This window comes from Halyomorpha halys, unplaced genomic scaffold, assembly GCF_000696795.3.
Source record: "Halyomorpha halys isolate HHAL.00 unplaced genomic scaffold, Hhal_1.1 Scaffold211.1, whole genome shotgun sequence".
NCBI classification, from domain to species: Eukaryota; Metazoa; Arthropoda; class Insecta; order Hemiptera; family Pentatomidae; genus Halyomorpha; species Halyomorpha halys.
The window spans coordinates 13040-32451 of NW_027105462.1; the positions used below are offsets into that span (position 1 = coordinate 13040).

Consider the following 19412-nt stretch of genomic DNA (forward strand, 5'->3'; position numbering starts at 1 on the left):
CAGAAGAGAATAATAATTTATAACTAATAAATTTCTTTAAGCACATAAGAATTATGGAGTGAACTTGTCAAAATATAAGAAAATAACTAAAGGGCTCGATGCCATTAAATTAAAATTTAAGTGATATTTGGATTATAAAGAAAAAGATAGAAGCAACTTGAAATTTAAATTATAAATCTAAATTAAAGATTAAAATTAAAAAATTATAAAAAAGAATAAATTTACTAAATAGATAACAATAAAAACCCCATTTATCAATGGTCCTTTGAAAAATTTACTTAGAACAAGAAGAGGAGACTTACCCTCCCTGTGAGGTAGTCTTTCTTATCTCACCTTTGAAACAGATACTTATAGCAAGTATGTTTATCAATGTACGACATATCATACTCACAATTCTTCCCAGGAAAAAGGAGATTTAAGATAGTTAATTTTTAAAAGTGGCTAAAATTGGAAAACAGCGATTATTCAGCAGAAAAAAATTATAAAATTTAAAAAGTGAAACTAGACCTAAAACTATTTTTTATAATTTTTTTTGGAAGGAGGAATGCAAGTCTGTACTGGGGGCCAGCCGCTGGGCCTTGCAGGAAGGTAACTCCGATCTATACTGTACTATGTTTGTAGACACAAAGGGGTTTGTAAGTCTGGATTTGGGTGCCAGCCTCTAGGTCTTATGACAGGAGAGAAAATGTATAGGAAGGAGAGATCCAAACAAGGCAGAGAAATCAAAGACAACATACATTTATATAAATATAGCACTAGCATGTACTGATCCATTATGTACATTGATACTTTCTGCCGTCTAAGGCGGGAGTTCTGTAAAGCAGATATTCTCCTGAGCAGCGGTAGTATTTACAGTATAATCCAGGAGGTAGCGGTGTCGCTACAACTGAAATAGTTTTAGACAAAACTTAATTACTACACAGCATGACTATAATACTATATATACTATATAATATTACATTACTATGACTAAAATGAAAATCTGTACCTCTTCAACCCATGAAGGATCAGGGGTTCAGTACTTTGTAAGGAAGTACTGATTCTTCAAAAACGGTTGTGCAAGGAGGTAGGCGGTGCAAGGTCTGTTATGTTATGTTTATGAGGCTGAATGGACCTCGACCCCCACAAGGATTGACTGAGTAAAAGAATAAATAATTATCTGTAACAGCCGGATCCTTGCAGTTGGTAGCATAGTGCCTCACCACTAAACCATCCCCCTATGACTAAACTACCAATACATTACTACATAACATATATGGCTAATTTCTTACAGGTATTCAAAAATGAAGGCATACGAGGGCTTTATAGAGGTATCATACCTCAAATATGTGGAATTGCTCCAGAAAAAGCTGCTAAACTGACGGTTAATGATTTAGTTCGAGATCATTTAAAACATCAGAGTGGATACCTACCTCTCTGGGCTGAATTCCTAGCAGGTGCCTGTGTAAGTCAAAATACTTTCCATTCAAGCTGCAAAGTATCTTATGTACATGTTTATCTAATAACTTATATAATGTAATGTGGGATAAGTGAGTACTAAATTTTATTTAAGTTTGATGGTAAGACCTTTATTCCTGATCTTAGATTTTTGTTCTTTCTTTAAAAATGTTCCTGTAACAGTTCTGTTTTCAATATTTCCTTCAAGACAACAATTATATTATATCCATTTTTATGAGATTGTTAATTCAATTTAGAATTTCCTAGACCATACTTTGCCTAGTCTTAAGGGTAAGGGGAGAAATAAACTAAGATCAATTCTCATATAACTGGTGTCATAGTGCAATGAAGACTTCTAACACAGACTAGAGTATGGAATAAGGAAAAACCACCTCCACTACCTACTTGATGTTCCAACGGTCCTGGAATTCATAGAAATATCAAACCAATCCCGTATTTCACTCCCTGACGACAGCACCCCCACCAATATGGTGATAGCAGACAGTACCGTTTGTGGAGTGATCACTGTTTAATTTTAATCACGCAGTTCATATCATCAGTGTGCCCCATCATCATTTCATATTATTAATTATTCATGAGTTAACTTTTTTTTATGACTATCTGAACATTGACACATTATTGAGTGTTTTAGAATAATATAAAGTTTCAGATAAAAAAAAATCTCAAAAGACAGTATTTTGGCTAAATTACAAGCATTATTTTTTTTCTAATAGGGGCTTTGAAAAAAAGAAAAGGATTTATTTCTTTATAAAATTAAAATAAATATAATAAAATCTTTATCTTTATCTTTTTAAAACGTTTAGTCTTGTACCTTTGAACTAAGTAGGTACTAACCAGAGGGGCCATTTTTAGTCCAGAGAGTTGAGACATCCGTCTTAGCAACCTCAGAACTGCACTAGCACCAGTACTAATCTGGTCTAGAGGCTAGACTTATATTTTGGTGCAGTCCCACAGGATGATAATTTGACCCTCCAATCTGGGTTGGAATAAATTGGTTACCTGTAGATAACCTCTGACCAGGCATGGGATAGTAAAAAAAAAAAAGTAGGTACTAACCAAAACTCCACATTAAATAGTTCAGGGCGGGTTTTCCAGATAATCAGAACATAATGACTAAACATAATTATTAGCTACTTTTACAAATAAACTCTCAATAAAATTCTTTATTGAGCAAAACTAAACAATTATATAACCTTCTTGGATTACTGGTGATCTGGTGTCTTCTTTCTAAAAATACTACCACTGACAGTAGACAAAAGATGGTAAGCACCACCTGCTTCCAGGACACATCCACTCTCCTGCCATTCAATCAAACAAGTAGTCTATCTTCCTTTGTCTTGTTCCCAACCTTTGATAATCATTGTAAACATCGATTGTATTACAACAGTTTTGAGTTCCGTATATTCCAGTCAATATTTTGGTTGTAAACATTGTATTACAACAGTTTTGAGTTCCGTATATTCCAGTCAATATTTTGGTTGTAAACATTGTATTACAACAGTTTTGAGTTTTTGTCAATGATTTTCTTTATGTAGATTTTTCTTTAAAACTCAATTTCCTCTTCTATTTTTATTTAAATTTACTGTAAATACAATCATTATAGGAAAATAGCTGAAGTTGTAAATATTTGAATCTGCTCGACATGGCAGTGATTCTACCGACATCAGAATGGCACTATCTTGACCCTTTAAGCACCTTTTTTACTCCATATTTGACTGAACTTTTATCGAGACTCTCAACACAGGTAACAAGAGGAATAGGTATTTGACAGCGTGATCTGGAAGGAGGCCATAAAAAATTTAGGTTAAGGAAACCCACTGCTTGAATGGAAAATCCTAAATAAAATATCAAACAAAAAAAAATCCATCATTAAAACAACAGAATTAATTTAGTGCAATTTTACTTTCCAAGGGCTAAGATGAATACATTTTAGGGCGGAGCTTCTCAGGTAGTATTTTCCTGTCCAGTGGAAATTATAAAAATTCGGCTTCAGACAGCTGGCGAAGTACAAGGAGGGCCTAGGCCTACTGCTATTAGTATCATAAAGGAATTGTTTTTTTATGGACTCTACAAGGTAAGCCATCCAACCGTAATTATAACTTCATTTATTTATCCATGCAGCAAATTACAACAAATGTAGTCCGACCAAATGGCAATGTCTATTTGAAATAGCATACAAAACTGATCTACACAAAATGAAATATTTGTTTGTAGGAAGTTAGTGTGGGTGGCGGGAAATAAAGGCATGAAAATAGTAGAAGAAAACTATTGGTTGTTGCTCAACGTTTCGCCCCACTTTGCAGGGCTTCATCAGGACTAAATGAAAAACAAGATACAAACTTTGAGAATTGACAGAACATTAAAAATAAAAAACATTTCAAAACAATTGTTTTGTTTATAAAATATGTAAAAGAAATAATAATAATAATTTAAGGAAGTATACATATAGATGGGCTACAAACTAGTTACCAATAAATACAACCCGGGCCCTGTTTCATAATAAAGTACAAACTAATACTATTAATCTTGTAGATTTAACTTAATACAATTACACTGACTTGTACAATAGTAACTTGTACTTTAGTACTTTTTAACTCCTGTAATATCAATAATAGTCCTCCCTATTATGAAAAAAAATAAGTATTAGTGTAATTAACACGTTGTTTCTATATTTGTACTATGAACTATTACTATTAGCTTTCATTATGAAACAGGGCCCAGGTGTGATAGAATTCCAAATACAGATCTACACTAATAAATAGTTCTAGTGGGTATTTTTCTAGAATTTACTAGTTCATAATGAAAGCCAATAGTATTAGCCCATAAATATGAGTGCACAAACTATAAAGTACAATCTCTAATAAATTTTGTTTTACGATAGGGACAACTATTAGAGATATTACATGTGTTTAAAAGTAAAAAATTATCTGGCAAAATTGTATAAGTCAGTGAAATTGTACCAAATACAAACTGCAAGATTGGTAGTATTAGTTTGTACTTTATTATGAAACAGGGCCCTGGTTGCATTTATTGGTAACAAGTTTTTAGTCCACTTTTATGTGTACTTCCTTAAATTATTATTATTATTTCTTTTATAAACAAAATAATTATTTTGAAATGTTTTTTATTTTTAATGCTTTGTCAATTCTCACAATGTTTTTATCTTGTTTTTCATTTAGCCCAGCAAAGTGGGGCGAAACGTTGGACAACAACAAATAGTTTTCTTCTGCTATTTTGATATATTTATTTACTGCCACCCAGAAGAGAATAATAATTTATAACTAATAAATTTCTTTAAGCACATAAGAATTATGGAGTGAACTTGTCAAAATATAAGAAAATAACTAAAGGGCTCGATGCCATTAAATTAAAATTTAAGCGATATTTGGATTATAAAGAAAAAGATAGAAGCAACTTAAAATTTAAATTATAAATCTAAATTAAAGATTAAAATTAAAAAATATAAAATTAGTATAAATTTCCTTTAATATTTTTTTGTGGATAATCCATTAACTGAAATGGCCTCCTTTTTAAGTACTACCAACCAAACTTCATAATAATATATTTTTTTTAAATTATTATTTTTATCAGATCATGATTATTATCTATAGCTTAATTCACCATTATATAGTTCACTTATATTTATAAAGTTACTAAGTTACAAAGTTTACATTTATCAAAACAGCAAATAAATAATATAGAGTAATATAAATACTAAATAAAGGACTGTTCCATTATCTTAAGAAACTTTCAAGGAATTATTCATAAATAATAAATGATTCTTAATTCAAACTTATCAAATAAATAATAACTTAACTAAATAACTAAATAATAATAAAATATACACATTTTCTTTTATCATCAAAATAATAATATTTTCTTTACATTATTAGTATGAACTAACTTTTTTTTCTCTATTTTTCACAATACTAATATTTCATTGTCTAACTTTCAATGTCCTTTTACTGTTCATGGCAACAGTTATTTTTTTTTTTTTTATTTCACTATGGATGTAAAATATCACTGCAATATATTATTATTTAATCATAATAATATAATATAGACTTTATATTCCTGGGGAATGAAAGTTATTTTCTAAAAATACTTTTTAGGGTGTGGGACCTTGTTTATGTCGAGATATCATCTTTGCGGGTATTTATTTCCCAACTTATTCTAATGTGAAAAAATTGTTTGCCGACGAAACTGGACATAATGAACCCCATACTCTGCTAACATCAGGTGTCATAGCGGGGGTTCTGGCGGCTTCGCTTTCCACGCCTTTTGATGTTGTTAAGACTAGATTACAGGTATTTATATAAAACTAAAGAGGTATTTAATTTTTTTTTTCAAGATGTAGGTTCCTTTAAGGATGATTATCATAAAACAAACAATTCCAAGTACTAATTTTCAACAAAAAAACATCTATACATCAACAAAAATAAAACATTCTGAATCTTCTTGAGTTTTTTGATCTTAATTAAAACATGAACTATAAGGTCTTAATAATTGCAGTAGATACCCTTGGTTTGTAAGAAATAGCCAATTTATATATATATAGTTTATTTATATAAGAAATGTGAGTTCATATATATATATATAAAAAAATTAAATGACAAAACATTAATCAAAATATTAAATTACAAAACATAAATGTCAAAAAGTAAATTATTTAGAAGAAATTAAAGTTAAATAGTGAAATGGAAAAATATTCCGAAGACTCAAGAAGAAAATCATCTGAACAAATATGAACGTCAAATGGAATACCTATAAACAAGTATTTCCATTCTTGTTCTCTGATGATTTTCTTATCGAATCTTCTTAATAATCCTCCATTTTATTATTCCACTTGGACGATCTCTTTAATTTAGTCTGAAAGTTATTACTTTTATTAGATCATGATAATTAATTTAGAACATAATTCACCATTTCAGTGTTCACTTATATTATTAAAATTATTATATTTGACTTTAAGTAATTTTTATAATTTAATAAAAAAAAAAAAAATTTCAATACTTTTTAAAAATAAAATTATTTTTGTTTTTCTGATCAGAAATGCATGCGTCTTGTTTCATTTAGTTCTGAAAAGAAACTGGGTTGTCCCGTCAATGCCTGGTATTGGCTTAATTGTTTTAACAAATGAAAGTCCTTTGTTTTGTTTTTTTTATTATCACTTTATTATCTTTTTACGTTTAAAAATAATTGTAAATTAGTAATTGAGTCTTTAAAAACTTATACGAGAAGAAGATGGTTGAGGGTGCGGTCAAAATGAAACACAAATAAGTTGATGTAACTTATTTAATCGTGCCAACGTTTCGGTTAGAGTTTCTAGCCTTCATCAGGGCTAAGAACACAAGATAACAACCAATGAATATAAAAAATAAAAAATTAAATATAAACAGAATGACATAAAGTGAATAATTTTACAGAATGGAATTAATAAAATGAAATAAGAGAAGTGGAGAATAAAATGTATACATAAGTAATTGAATAAGTAGGTAAAATAACGTAATTAAGGAAATAAAATAAAAATGAAGTTACATAATGCAAAGAAGTATAAATATATTGGTTATTTATAATTTAAAAATTGAAATATGGAAAGAAAAAGAAAATTGAGAGAAAGAAAATATATGTAACCATAATAGTTGAAAAATATGCAAAATATAAGTAAAGTTTAACAAAAGAAATAAATAGAAGAAAAAAAATTATTTTGAAAACAACAATAATAATATATGGTGAACATAACTAATTGAGAAAAGAAGAGGTGGTAAAATGAAGATAGGGAAAAAAAAGGAATAAAACAAACCTATGAATTTAAATGACATATTTAATCGTCCATATTTAAACATCCAACTGCCAAGTGGTATTCTGCGCCGATAGCAGCCAAACTTTAAAAAGTTAATTCACTTCATAGAATAAAATAACAAGTTTTAAAAATTCATATTGTTGGTGTATATCATTAATAACAAGTGCATGACAATTGGCTTTTGTTTTATAGATGGCGTTGTTCTGATGTCTTAAAAATAATTGTCTAAATTATCAAATATTCAAATACTTAAATTTATCACTTAAAATTATTATTTAAATTATAAATTAATTATTATTATTAAAATTATTACAAAATATTCATTTTATATGCAAATGATTAAATAAATCTGATTTATCAAAATAATGCGTAAATATACTAATATATCTAATAACCTTATATTTCAAAGAAATTATTTATGTATCATAAATCTTTTTTTTTTATTTTATTTATTCAAATTTACAACTGCATTAAAAATATACAGAAGTAAATTTGATGTTAGTTATACAATCTACTTTTGGATAGAACTCCAATAATATTTCTAGAAGAGAAGATCTTCTTTTCAGAGGTCAAGGAGGATTATCAAGTAATGAAGGAGAAGCCAGATTAGAAACAAGTAGGTTTGGGTGGTTAGGAAATTTATTAGGATTGGTATCTGGCAAAAATCCAATCTAGCAAAAATAATTATTAAAAAATTAAAAATAAATCATAATTTTTTATATTTCTTTTATCATCAAAATAATAATTCTCTATATTAAATAACTTTTTTTATGTTTTCACAATATTTATATTTTATTGTCCAATTCCCAATGTCCTTGTTAAGTTCATGGCAACAGTTAACACTTTTTAATTTACTTAACAATAGACATTGTTGAGATGGTTGTGTAAGATCTGACTCCTATGATAATGGGAGGTACTCTTGACCCAAAGGTCTCGACAAGTGACACTAAGTGAGACACTAAGTGAGCTATATGTATATGGTAGTTGATTAGTAGGTGATTAGATAGGTTGACCTAAGGGTGCCTGTGCCAGCATAGGTTCCCTAAAGATGGTAATCTCATCCAACAAGGTACTATTCCTGTAGGTACAAAGGAGTATGTAGGCCCTGAGAGTAACCAGCCGAAATAAAAGACAACATACATTTTCAAAAAATATAGCACAAGAATGTACTGGTCTACTATGAAATATGTTTTCCTCTGCCTCCCAAGGAGAGGTTTTTCATGAAGTAAGATTTCACACTTTTAAAATTTTGGCATAGTCTCTGCGCTAAGTCTAAGTCTCTGAGCTATTAAATGCCATAGAGAGGTGCTACGTGTAACACCCGATTCTATTGGAATCTTTATTAATGTAAATGATACATTTATATATATTACAATATCTTATATATTTGTTACATATTATAATAAAGGTATTTACAGTGAATAGTACAAATATTAATATACAGTGTTTACTTGTTGCCAGTAGTAGTTCCCGTGTTAGCTGGTAGGTTGCGTCATGCGGGGCCATAGCGGTTCCAGTACAACGTAAAATACCAGTACAACGTAAAATATCACTACAACATAAAATGTAATTTTTTGTATAGATCAAGGGGCTATCTCTGTTATTTTCTTTACTTTATAATTTAATTCTAATCATAACTTTCTCGTGACCTGCTAACAGTCCACATAATAAATTTAATTTACAATACTTGTTTACCTAACATGTGTGAATGGGCTTAATAGAGGATTTAACTCCTCACCTTGTTTTAGAAGGAAATTAGTTTAATTAATTTAAATGCATGCAGGTAAAACCAAGAAAAGGGCAGACAACTTATAAAGGTATCGCTGATACTTTTAGAAAACTCTGGAGGGAAGAGGGATGGACTGCTTTCTGGAAGGGAACAGGAGGTAATCTTAAATTTTGCATTATTATATTAAATTATCCTATTTCTTTAAAATATTTACACATACTTAAAGTATGAGATCTTTAAATAATGATATTCGTTTTTTTTTTAGTAAGAGTATGTATGTCTTCCCCACAGTTAGGAGTAACGCTTGTAACATATGAGTTACTTCAAAGGTACTTTTACTTTGATTTTGATGGCTGGTAAGTAATCTTGTCATAGAGTCAATATAAATTCAAATTTGTATTACTTATGCACATTTATATACCGTTCAACATAGACACACAACAAAATAGTTTTACCTGGAACTTAACATTCCACATTGTCTGCATGATTAAGACATTTTAATTATGTATTCCCAAATAAACAAATTGATAGAGTAAACATAGTAGAAAATAATTGAAGTCTTGGACGTCTTATTTAAGGTTAAAAGCATAAATTATTTAATTTTCCAAAAAAAATTTTTAGAGGTAAACCTCATAGATTCTTAGAAAATTTGAAAAATTTAAATGTTCCTTGAGAGGAACACCATGAATTTGAGTGCCTACCCTGAGAGAGACCTAAGCCAGTATTACTAAGTACAATCGGAGTATCCCCAAGCTTTCTCCGGGCTCAAGACTGGGTCGATGTCACCACACCTTTGGGTTACCTTAGGCAGGAAAGTGCTTATATTTGAACTACTTGTATTTGAATCACCTAATTGTGAAAGTAGATAAATTCTTACCTTGAACTGGCCTAATTTTTAATATTTCAGATATATTTACTTAATTAAACTATATTCCTTTTAATTATAATTTTTTTCAATTTCTTGAGACTGGTATTTATTTATTAAATAAATCAAATGGTATCTTTTTTTAGTCTCAACACTCTTTATTATATTAATAGTCCAACGTTTCGGCCAAATCGGCCATTCTCAAGGACTATCTTCAAATATAAATTCTCACCCATCATCAAAAATTCAAAAATCCTTTGCAGGCTATACAGCTCAAGTCATCAATTATAAGTCAAAAACAACCTATTCTTTTCAAACTTCAATAATTTTTAAAACTTTTAATTTTCGATTAATCAACACTATCACTATCATATAAACAAACTAATTTATAAATTAGTTTATAAACTAATTAGTTTAAAAAAATGTTTATTTACAAACAAAAAAATTATCTATTTAAATAATTGAAAAATACATAGACAATGGAAAGTCTGTGTGCAATTTTAACTAAAACACATAAATAACCAAACTTAAAAAAATATAAATATATACATGCTTTAAAAACAATGCTTTTAACAAGTCGATAATTTAAAAAAAAAAAAATTTAAAAATCAAAACAACCATATCAAATTATGGCATTGATCCCTCACATATTAATAGACTGAGCTCTTTCCAGTGTAGCCCATCGTACATAGTTGCTGAGAGCACTCCAATTAGTGCCTTCTTATAAACTGAGTTATTGTTTTGGAGAGCAGGTTCGCTTCTTAAAATATTTTATTTTAATTTCACCATACTTGTGACAGGTTCCGAAGAAGTGATAGGTATCTTCCTTTTCTTCAAAGTTGCATACATTATGCATACATCAACTTGAAAATTTTGTTAAGCTAAAAAGAGAGAAATGCTTTATTCATTCATGCTGCCCAAATACACCGAGTTGCTACATTACACAGCATACTAATCAATCCATGATCAGACATATATAAATTACATATTTTACATGATATAATAAAAAAGAAAGAAAACATTTTTTTCCCCACAGTTTTCTTTTACAATCAATTCCAGTCAACAGACTAAATACAAATATTTTAATTTATTCCTTTTTTCTTTCCCTTTTCTGTCCCTTCCATTTCACAATTTTTATTCCATTTGATCGACAAATTCACTCTCCCGAATTCCCCCTCTCAGATCCTCCCCAGTGACCTGTTAAACAAATTCACTATTAGACAGCGATGTGAGATCAAACCAGAGAAATACTAGTCACAGCAGTAGATTAGTTTACAGTAAAACAAACAAATAAATACATTTTACCAAAACAATACTAATACATAGATTTAAAGGAAAATATAATAAAAAGTTGGTTAAAAGAAATACTTGATTGGATAAATAAGTAAAAATAATAATAATAATAATGAAATAATTTAAAGCTTCTACTTATTTTTTTTTCAAAGTCAATAAAATCAAGCATGCTGTCCCATTGGAGGAACACGACTAATTTCTGTGATATTTAATTGCCTTCTAACTAATTATACATATATAATAAATTATATAAAATTTCCTTGAAGCGTATGTCCATGTAATATAATAAATAAATGCCCGCCATTTTTGAGTCAAGGGAAAAAATCCAACTGACAGTATCTGAGGCAAACTTAATTGAACCTCCACAACAAAATGAATCTTACCTCTGAATTGTGATATTATATATTGATATAGAATTGTGATAGCAGTTATATCTTACACTACTTTAATTAATAAAAACAATTTATTATACATTCTTCTTAAATAAATAGGAGACCAGAAGGATCAGAATATAAGTACTTTCCACCCAAAAAGCTGTCTTATAATTTAGATGAAGAAGACAGGTAAGCAACTAACTAGATTTATTTCTATCCCATGAGTTTTCTAAAACCTTTGGTTACTCATTGTTAAAGCCCAAAGATAGCTTTATTTTTAATTTAATTTTTTTATTTTTAATCGCCTTTCCAGTTAACTTTTCAACCATATGTTTTTTTTGTAATTAAAAGACAGATTTTAACAATTAGTTGGGTAAAATACTTCAATGAAGTAGGCTTTCTATGTATAAGAGTGTCATGGATTTATAACGATCTCATTCCATGGATAGTACGGAATGAGGAACTATTAAACATCGAGACACGCTGATGAGAACTCTTAGGCAGTCTACTCCACGATTTTTGAAATATAAAATCTTTGTTAATTTGTATATCATCAACAACCAAGCAGAGACTCGATTCTCTACTGGCTCTCTGCCATTGTTTTGGAGTCTAATGTGAATTTTTGGAGGCAGTGGACTTGTGTTGGTTTCTGATGCTTTCAAGGATTCAACCATCAAATTGTCACCAGCCCTTCACCATTTGGATGATGGTGGCTACCTCGATAGAGATTTAGAAATTTATATATATATATATATAAATATATTTTCAATATGGGCATATCGACAATCTTCTATTCTACTTCGTGTGATTTTCTTTTATTATTGTATCGAATCTTGAGTGTTTTGTTTTCTTTTCATTATATAATATTAGAGAGTTAATTATTTTATTTGTTTTTGTCTCTATTTATTAAAAAGTTTATTTTTTTATATTTAAGCATCTTAATTTTCTTTCTCCTTTGTTTATTATTATTTCTTTAATTAGAGAAAGGATCCTTTTGGTTTTAAATATATATTTAGAACACATTTATTTTTTGTATTAATAGGAGGGTATAGTTTAGTTTAGTTTATATTTAATATTAATAAATTTGTGTATCAATTGGAAAGCATATTTTCTTTTTTGTATTATTTTGGTTATTTGGAGGGTTTCCACTTTCAGACCCTTTCTTTTCTGGAAGGTTTCCACTTTCAGACCCTCCATCTATTATTAAAATTTAACCAGCAATTGGGTTTTTTATTTTATTTTATTTTACTTATTATTATTATTAATTATTGTTGTATGGACGACAGACCATGGGGGTCTAAGTTCTCGCACGATATATTAGGAAATACATCACGCGTTTTAACATCAAATTTATTTACTTTAAATATTTTTGATACAGTTGTAAATATCAATAAATAAAAAAAAGTTAAAACTTACCAGGTTGCCAACCTGTTCTATCCAGATCAGGAAGGTTGAGATTAATTCCATAGGTCGAACAGGAAATAAAGTACATTGACATCTAGGGGGAGTGGAGGAAGTGGAACTGAAATGATCTTCATGAATTAAGAAAATGAAAACAATCAATCAAAACAAAAATGTTTTTTCAAATCCTATTCGTAGATACACAGCAGTATGCATTCAATAACTAGGAGATAAAGTAACTCCAATGGGTCTTGTTCTTTTTCGCCAAACTGTCAGATCTATAACCGAAAATGGTCAAAGTTGTTGAATATAAACAAATCTAAATTTTTTTTTTAAAATTGAAACAATATTTTAATTTAAATATATATTGGTTTGTTTTATGTTTTATTCTCTTTTTTTTCCCTCTATCTTTTTTTTTACATCTCCCCACTCTCTCCCTTTTCTATTCTTTTCCTTATTTTCCTTACCCACGTTATTAGTTATGTTCACCATATATTATTATTGTTATTTTCAATTTTTTTTTTCTATTCATTTCTTTTGTTAAACTTAACTTATATTTTTCTTCTTTATCTAATATTGTGGTTACATATATTTTCTTTCTCTCAATTTTATTTTTTCTTTCCATAATTTTAATTTTTAAATTATCAATAAACTAAAATATTCATATTTCTTTCCATTATATAACTTCAAATTTTTATTTTATTTACTTAATTGTGTTATTTGACCTACTTTTTCAATTACTTATGTATACACTTTATTTTCTACTTAATTTCATTCTGCACAATTATGTACTTTATATCATTCTGTTTATATTTTATTTTTATTTTCTGTATTCATTGGTTGTTATCTTGTTCTGTTCTTTGCCCTGATGAAGGCTAGAAATTCTTGCCGAAACGTTGGCACGATTAAATAAGTTATTTCAACTTATATGTGTTATATTTTGACTGCTCTCCCCCTCCCCCCCCCCCAAACTATATTCTCCATGTATAAATATATACCATATATTTCAGAAAGTTTACAACACAGTACATTTTTGAGGGGTTACTCAATCTAATATATAAAAATCAATATTTTTTTTTTGTTCCTACTTAATGGGCTACCATACCATTCTTCCCATCGTGATGGAGGTTTGTCCAAAGTTCAAACATTTTATCCGATTCCAACATGAATACAACTGTTGGAAAGCTGAATGTCTGCTATTTTAACCTACATTAGCAAAATTTAGATTTAATGACCTTCAAATGGCAAAATCTTAATTTTAAATAAATAAAAACATTTCAACGATTTATTTTATATCTCCAGTTCTAATTGGTTTAATGAGCTCCCTAAAATACTCCTAAGTTTTGTGTAGATTGGTTAAGTCTAGTTGAAGTAACTTATATTTTTTTACCATATGTTTTAATTGTTACTATTCATATACCTTTAATTCTTGTTATCTATTGTATTAAGTAATTAGTTGCCTTCTCTAACCACATGTTCTAATTGTATCGTTTTAGTTATTGTATTTTATACTATATTTGTTCTTTTTTTTGTTTCTGTTAGCATCTTTAGTATAGTATTATAACACATTCCAATGTTAACTCCACATTACATACATATAGAATGTGGTTTTGCATCGAGTATGTAAACTTTTTGAATAAACTCCTGCATAGAGTTATTGGGTTGTAAAATAAGTTCTTAGTGTTTTTCAATACTCAATTTAATCCTCTCTGTGTTTATAAAATCATGTTTGCTTGGTCAATAATGTTTACACATTATAATAAATTATTAGTTAAGGTGCTTTTATTCATCAGTTTCAACCGAGATTCCTTATCTTTAAGTAGTAATTTCCTTCATCAAAATGGAAGAGAAAAAAATTCATTTTCGTCATTTAATGATGTTTTATTTCCGAAAAGGAAATTCCGCTGCACAAGCAGTAAACAAAATTTTCAGTGTGTATGGCAATGATGCCTTTTTACCGTTTTTCAATTTCATGCACTTTTTAAATATTGTTTGATTTTACTATCTTAAGTTTCCTCTTCTCGTTTTTAAAGCTAATATTTCAAAAGCGAAATAGGACCGTCGCTCCCCGGAGGTCTTAGCGGGGCGGTCCGGCGGGGAAGGATTGCCTTTTTTTGTGTTATGATCTCATCTTGTGACATATCGTACATCGACCAACCTACTCAAAAAACTTTTTTATAACGGAACATTTTTTCTGCACTAAAAAATAAGAAGGATTTTTTATTTCTTTTATTCATTTCCCCTGAGATGATGATTGTAAAAATTATCCCTATTCATAAAAAGCACTGTCCGTAAGTGATTGGCTCGGTTCACAATCGGAAATTCTGACTTGGAAGACGCAAAGCGCTCGGGTCGTTCTTCAACTGTTGATGACCAAATTCAAGCATTGGTCACAGACAACCCTCACTCTACGACACGTGATATCGCGGAAACGCTTAACATATCACATTCAAGGGTCTAAAATCATTTGGGGGCTGCGGGATATGTTTTTCGAAGTGATATATGGGTTCCTCACAATTTGACGGAGAAGCATTTATTGGACCGCATATCCATTAGCGATTCCCTCTTGAAACGCAATTTTAATGATCAATTTTTAAAGAGGTTGATAACTGGGGATGAAAAGTGGGTCCTGTGCAATAATACTCCTGGGGAAAACGAAGTGACCCGCCGTTAACGACTCACAAAGCAGGAATACATCCAAAAAAGCTTATCCTGTGCATTTGGTGGGATTGGAAAGGAGTACATTATTTTGAGCTTCTCCTTCCCCACTAGACCATTAATTCTGTAGTATACTGTGCCCATTTGGAACAATTAAAAGCAGCGGTTGAGCAAAAGCGTTCAGCATTGGCTAATCGCAAAGGCATAGTTTTCGTTCACGATAACGCCCGTCCTCACGTGTCTTTGCAGACCCGGCAGAAATTATTCGAGTTTGGCTGGGATGTGATCCCCTACCTACTCTATTCACCAGACCTTGCCCCAACAGATTTTCATTTGTTTCAGGCCCTTCAAAACTCTCTTAAAGGGAAATACTATAATTCGCTAGAGGACTGCAAAACGCACATAAAGGAGTTCATTGCGCAAAAATCTGAAATATTCTAGAAGGACGGAATTAAAAAATTACCTGAAAGATGGCAACATGTAATAAATCAAAATGGGTCGTATATAATTGATTAAAAATATTTACAAGAATCCGAAGTTTTTATTGAAATCACCAGTAAAAAAAGCTACGAATTTATTTTGCAACCCGCTAGTATGTAAGGGAGAAAAACTGAGTAGATATAATATCCAATTGATTCAATCATTAATCCAATTTGTAACTAAATTTTTTAATCTAACTTTCATTGTATTCAATTAATCTAACTACATCTCCAAATCTAGAATGACGAAGCATGGTCGGGTCTGCTAGTATATTATATAATACCATATTTCTAATCCATCATGTACGTTTATAAATAAAGTATTAATTTATTAATAAAGGATACTAAAATCAATTAATTTTTAAATTTTTATAATATAGGTATGATGCAGCAATACCAATGATAACAGGGATCGAAACGCAATTCGGGATAAGTCTACCAAAGTACAACATAGTACCAATTCCAATTTCGCAAAGAGAAACAAATGAACCATAAAAATAAAAAGGCACTCTACTTGCCTTGAAAATGATTCATTAAATATATTTAATGAAAATGCCTTTCTTGTTTTGTTTTTTTCTTACATACTAAGGATTGTAATTGGCCAATGAACTTTCACCCTAAATAATCATAAAGTATCATATCATTATTTTTGTAAGTATATATGAAACGTGTAGCTTCAAAACCAGCTCCATCCACATTTTCTGAAATGCTTTTATTATATATATATATATATATATATATATTGATTTTCCGCATTTCCTCGACACACTACTACACTAGAGATGCGACGTCGACATCGATATTTCAATTTTGCCTCAATTTATCATATTTTTTTTAAATGTAAAAGTACCATATAAAAAAAAATTAAATGTGATTCTGAAAAGTTCAAATTTTAAACAAAAGGAGGAACCATTCCTATCAACAACGGGGTGAGGAGGTAGCACTTCCTACCTTCACACTAACAACGGGATAAAGATAAATGGCAACCAACAACCAATGAACCAATCAGAGCGCTTAGAATGTTCTCATTTCAGAACCTTCTTCCATAGAGGTTTTAAAACAGTTAATACTAGAGAGTACTTTAAACCGTACTTGCAGTGTACTTCAAAGCTCCTGTTTGTAAACCCATTGACATTTTACTCTGATAATTATAATTATAAGAATTCTACTATGGTTAAGTTGCAATTAATGGCGAGTATTTGTCAGTAATGGCGACATCCGTCCATTCAGAGTTCATTACCCCAATTGGTGGGATAATTAGTGGAAAAGGAAATCATCTTAAGGAGAAAAAGTCAACAAACTTCCTTTTATACAAACTATGAATAAAAAATATTGGGGCATTAAATAAGAACTATATGCTCCAATAATTACCATTTACAGTAAAGAAAAATAAGCATGTTCAGTTCTTATCTAAATAGTTTTGGATCATTAATTCAAATCAGTGTAAATATGTAACTAATTTTCTTTTGTACATTGAATTTGTAAATAAAATATTTTTTTGTAAATGTTTCTTATTTTTTAAAATATTAAACACCGTTGAACAAAATTCAAAAAGTTTTTAAATTATATTACTAAAATGGATTTTCGAAAACATCGATAAATTTTAAGCGATATTTTGTAAGTATTTTTATTAAATATAAGGGAATATAATTACAAAGTGAGAAAGTTAAAAAAAAAAATTTTTTATTGATAGATATTACAATCTGCCACAGTTGTGGACAATAGGTAATAGTGATGAATGATCTCATACATACTAAAATAAAATAAAAAAAACAACTCTCTGAAAATACATACAAACAAAAGAATAAACAAGATGAACATAATCAAACTATCTGTATGAAAAATAAATAAATAAAATAACATAATGATAAAATAATATATACAATATTTACACAATCGACCTGAGGATCCCTGACCCCACTCTATCCCCCACGTGTGAGGGGTAGAACAGAGCTCAAAAGATCCCAGCGCATCCCTCTCGCCGCATCCCTGGTAATGAGCCAGTGGAGGCTCAGCAAGTGCGAGTTAAAAATTAACAATTACTGTTACAAGTTACATTACATTACAATTTACAATTACAATTACTATTACTATTACAAGTTACATTACATTACAATTTACAAATTTACAATTAGTTAGACTATATGTGATCATAAATATTAATGATTTTTAGAAAGTGAAAAAGTTTTGTTATTGTTGTGGGATCTTCGCTCAACATCTCCTGTAAATCTGAAGAGAACCGATGTGGTTCGTGAGCAATACATTCAGTGAGAATATGCCTAACGGTGAGATCGTTTCCACAGTAGCGACACGTCGGTGCATTTTCTTTTTTCATAAGATGTCAGTGGGTGAGTCGAGTATGGCCTATCCGAAGACGGGTTAATACCACATCTCTCCGTAGCAGATTCAAGTTTCTGGTTGGACGTTTCACTGTCTCTTGGACCATTCTTAACTTGTTGTCTCTCATGGTGAACCATTCATCTTGCCACTCTTGCCATCCAATTTCTTTTATCCATGAAATAACATCTTTGCATATTGATGATGTTACGACTTGGCCTGTCTTTATAGCTAGTCTGGCCTGCGAGTCTGCCTTTTCATTCCCCGTGATCCCACAATGACCTGGCAGCCATAAAAACAAGACCCTACAACCCATGTTGTTCAAAGTTTTTAAATGCTGCTTCAACTCTATTATTAATGGGTGTGTTGAAAATGGATCTTGTAAAGATTTGAGGGCAGATTCCGAGTCAGAACAGATGACCGAGCGGGGGCAGTTTAGAAGGATATTGCAAACTGCGCGATTGATTCCGAAGAGTTCTGCAGTGTACACCGAACAATATGGTTGTAACGAGAATAAAAGGGTGTGATCATCTGAAACGACAGCAGTGCCTACTCCTTCGACTGTTTTGGAACCATCTGTAAAAATGAAGTTCCAATCGTGGTGTTTAGTTTTAAATTGATTGAACTTTTTTAATATGGTAATTGGGGATAAACTGCGGCTGAAGTAATTATTGTTTACTGTTGGGATTGGTAACAAGCATGGTTCTACATGTGGAGGATATTGCTTCATTTCATTTGGAAATGGAGTGAGATTTGGGTGAGCAATATATTGTAAGCATCGGTTAGAAAAGGAAAGACGAGTATTTAGAGCATTATGTGCGAAGATTTGATTATCAGATGAAGAGAAGAAATTAAATTGTATTAATTTTGTATTAAATTGAGAAAAGAATATAAATTGTAGTAAATGATATTTCCAATATTATATATATATATATATATATATATTGATTTTCCGCATTTCCTCGACACACTACTACACTAGAGATGCGACGTCGACATCGATATTTCAATTTTG

At 30.0% G+C, this 19412-nt stretch overlaps 1 protein-coding gene across 1 annotated transcript in view; it reads left to right on the forward strand.

The window, feature by feature from the left end:
- Positions 1-16616, forward strand: part of LOC106679617 (calcium-binding mitochondrial carrier protein Aralar1) — a gene marked incomplete in the record, with an annotated part of 29590 nt that extends 12974 nt beyond the window's left edge. The window contains 7 exon segments of the mRNA XM_067051471.1: positions 1274-1444; positions 3392-3532; positions 5571-5765; positions 9045-9147; positions 9256-9346; positions 11640-11711; positions 16441-16616. Of these exon segments, the coding sequence (XP_066907572.1) occupies positions 1274-1444; positions 3392-3532; positions 5571-5765; positions 9045-9147; positions 9256-9346; positions 11640-11711; positions 16441-16555 (888 nt within the window).
- Between the last annotated feature and the right edge of the window lie 2796 nt (positions 16617-19412).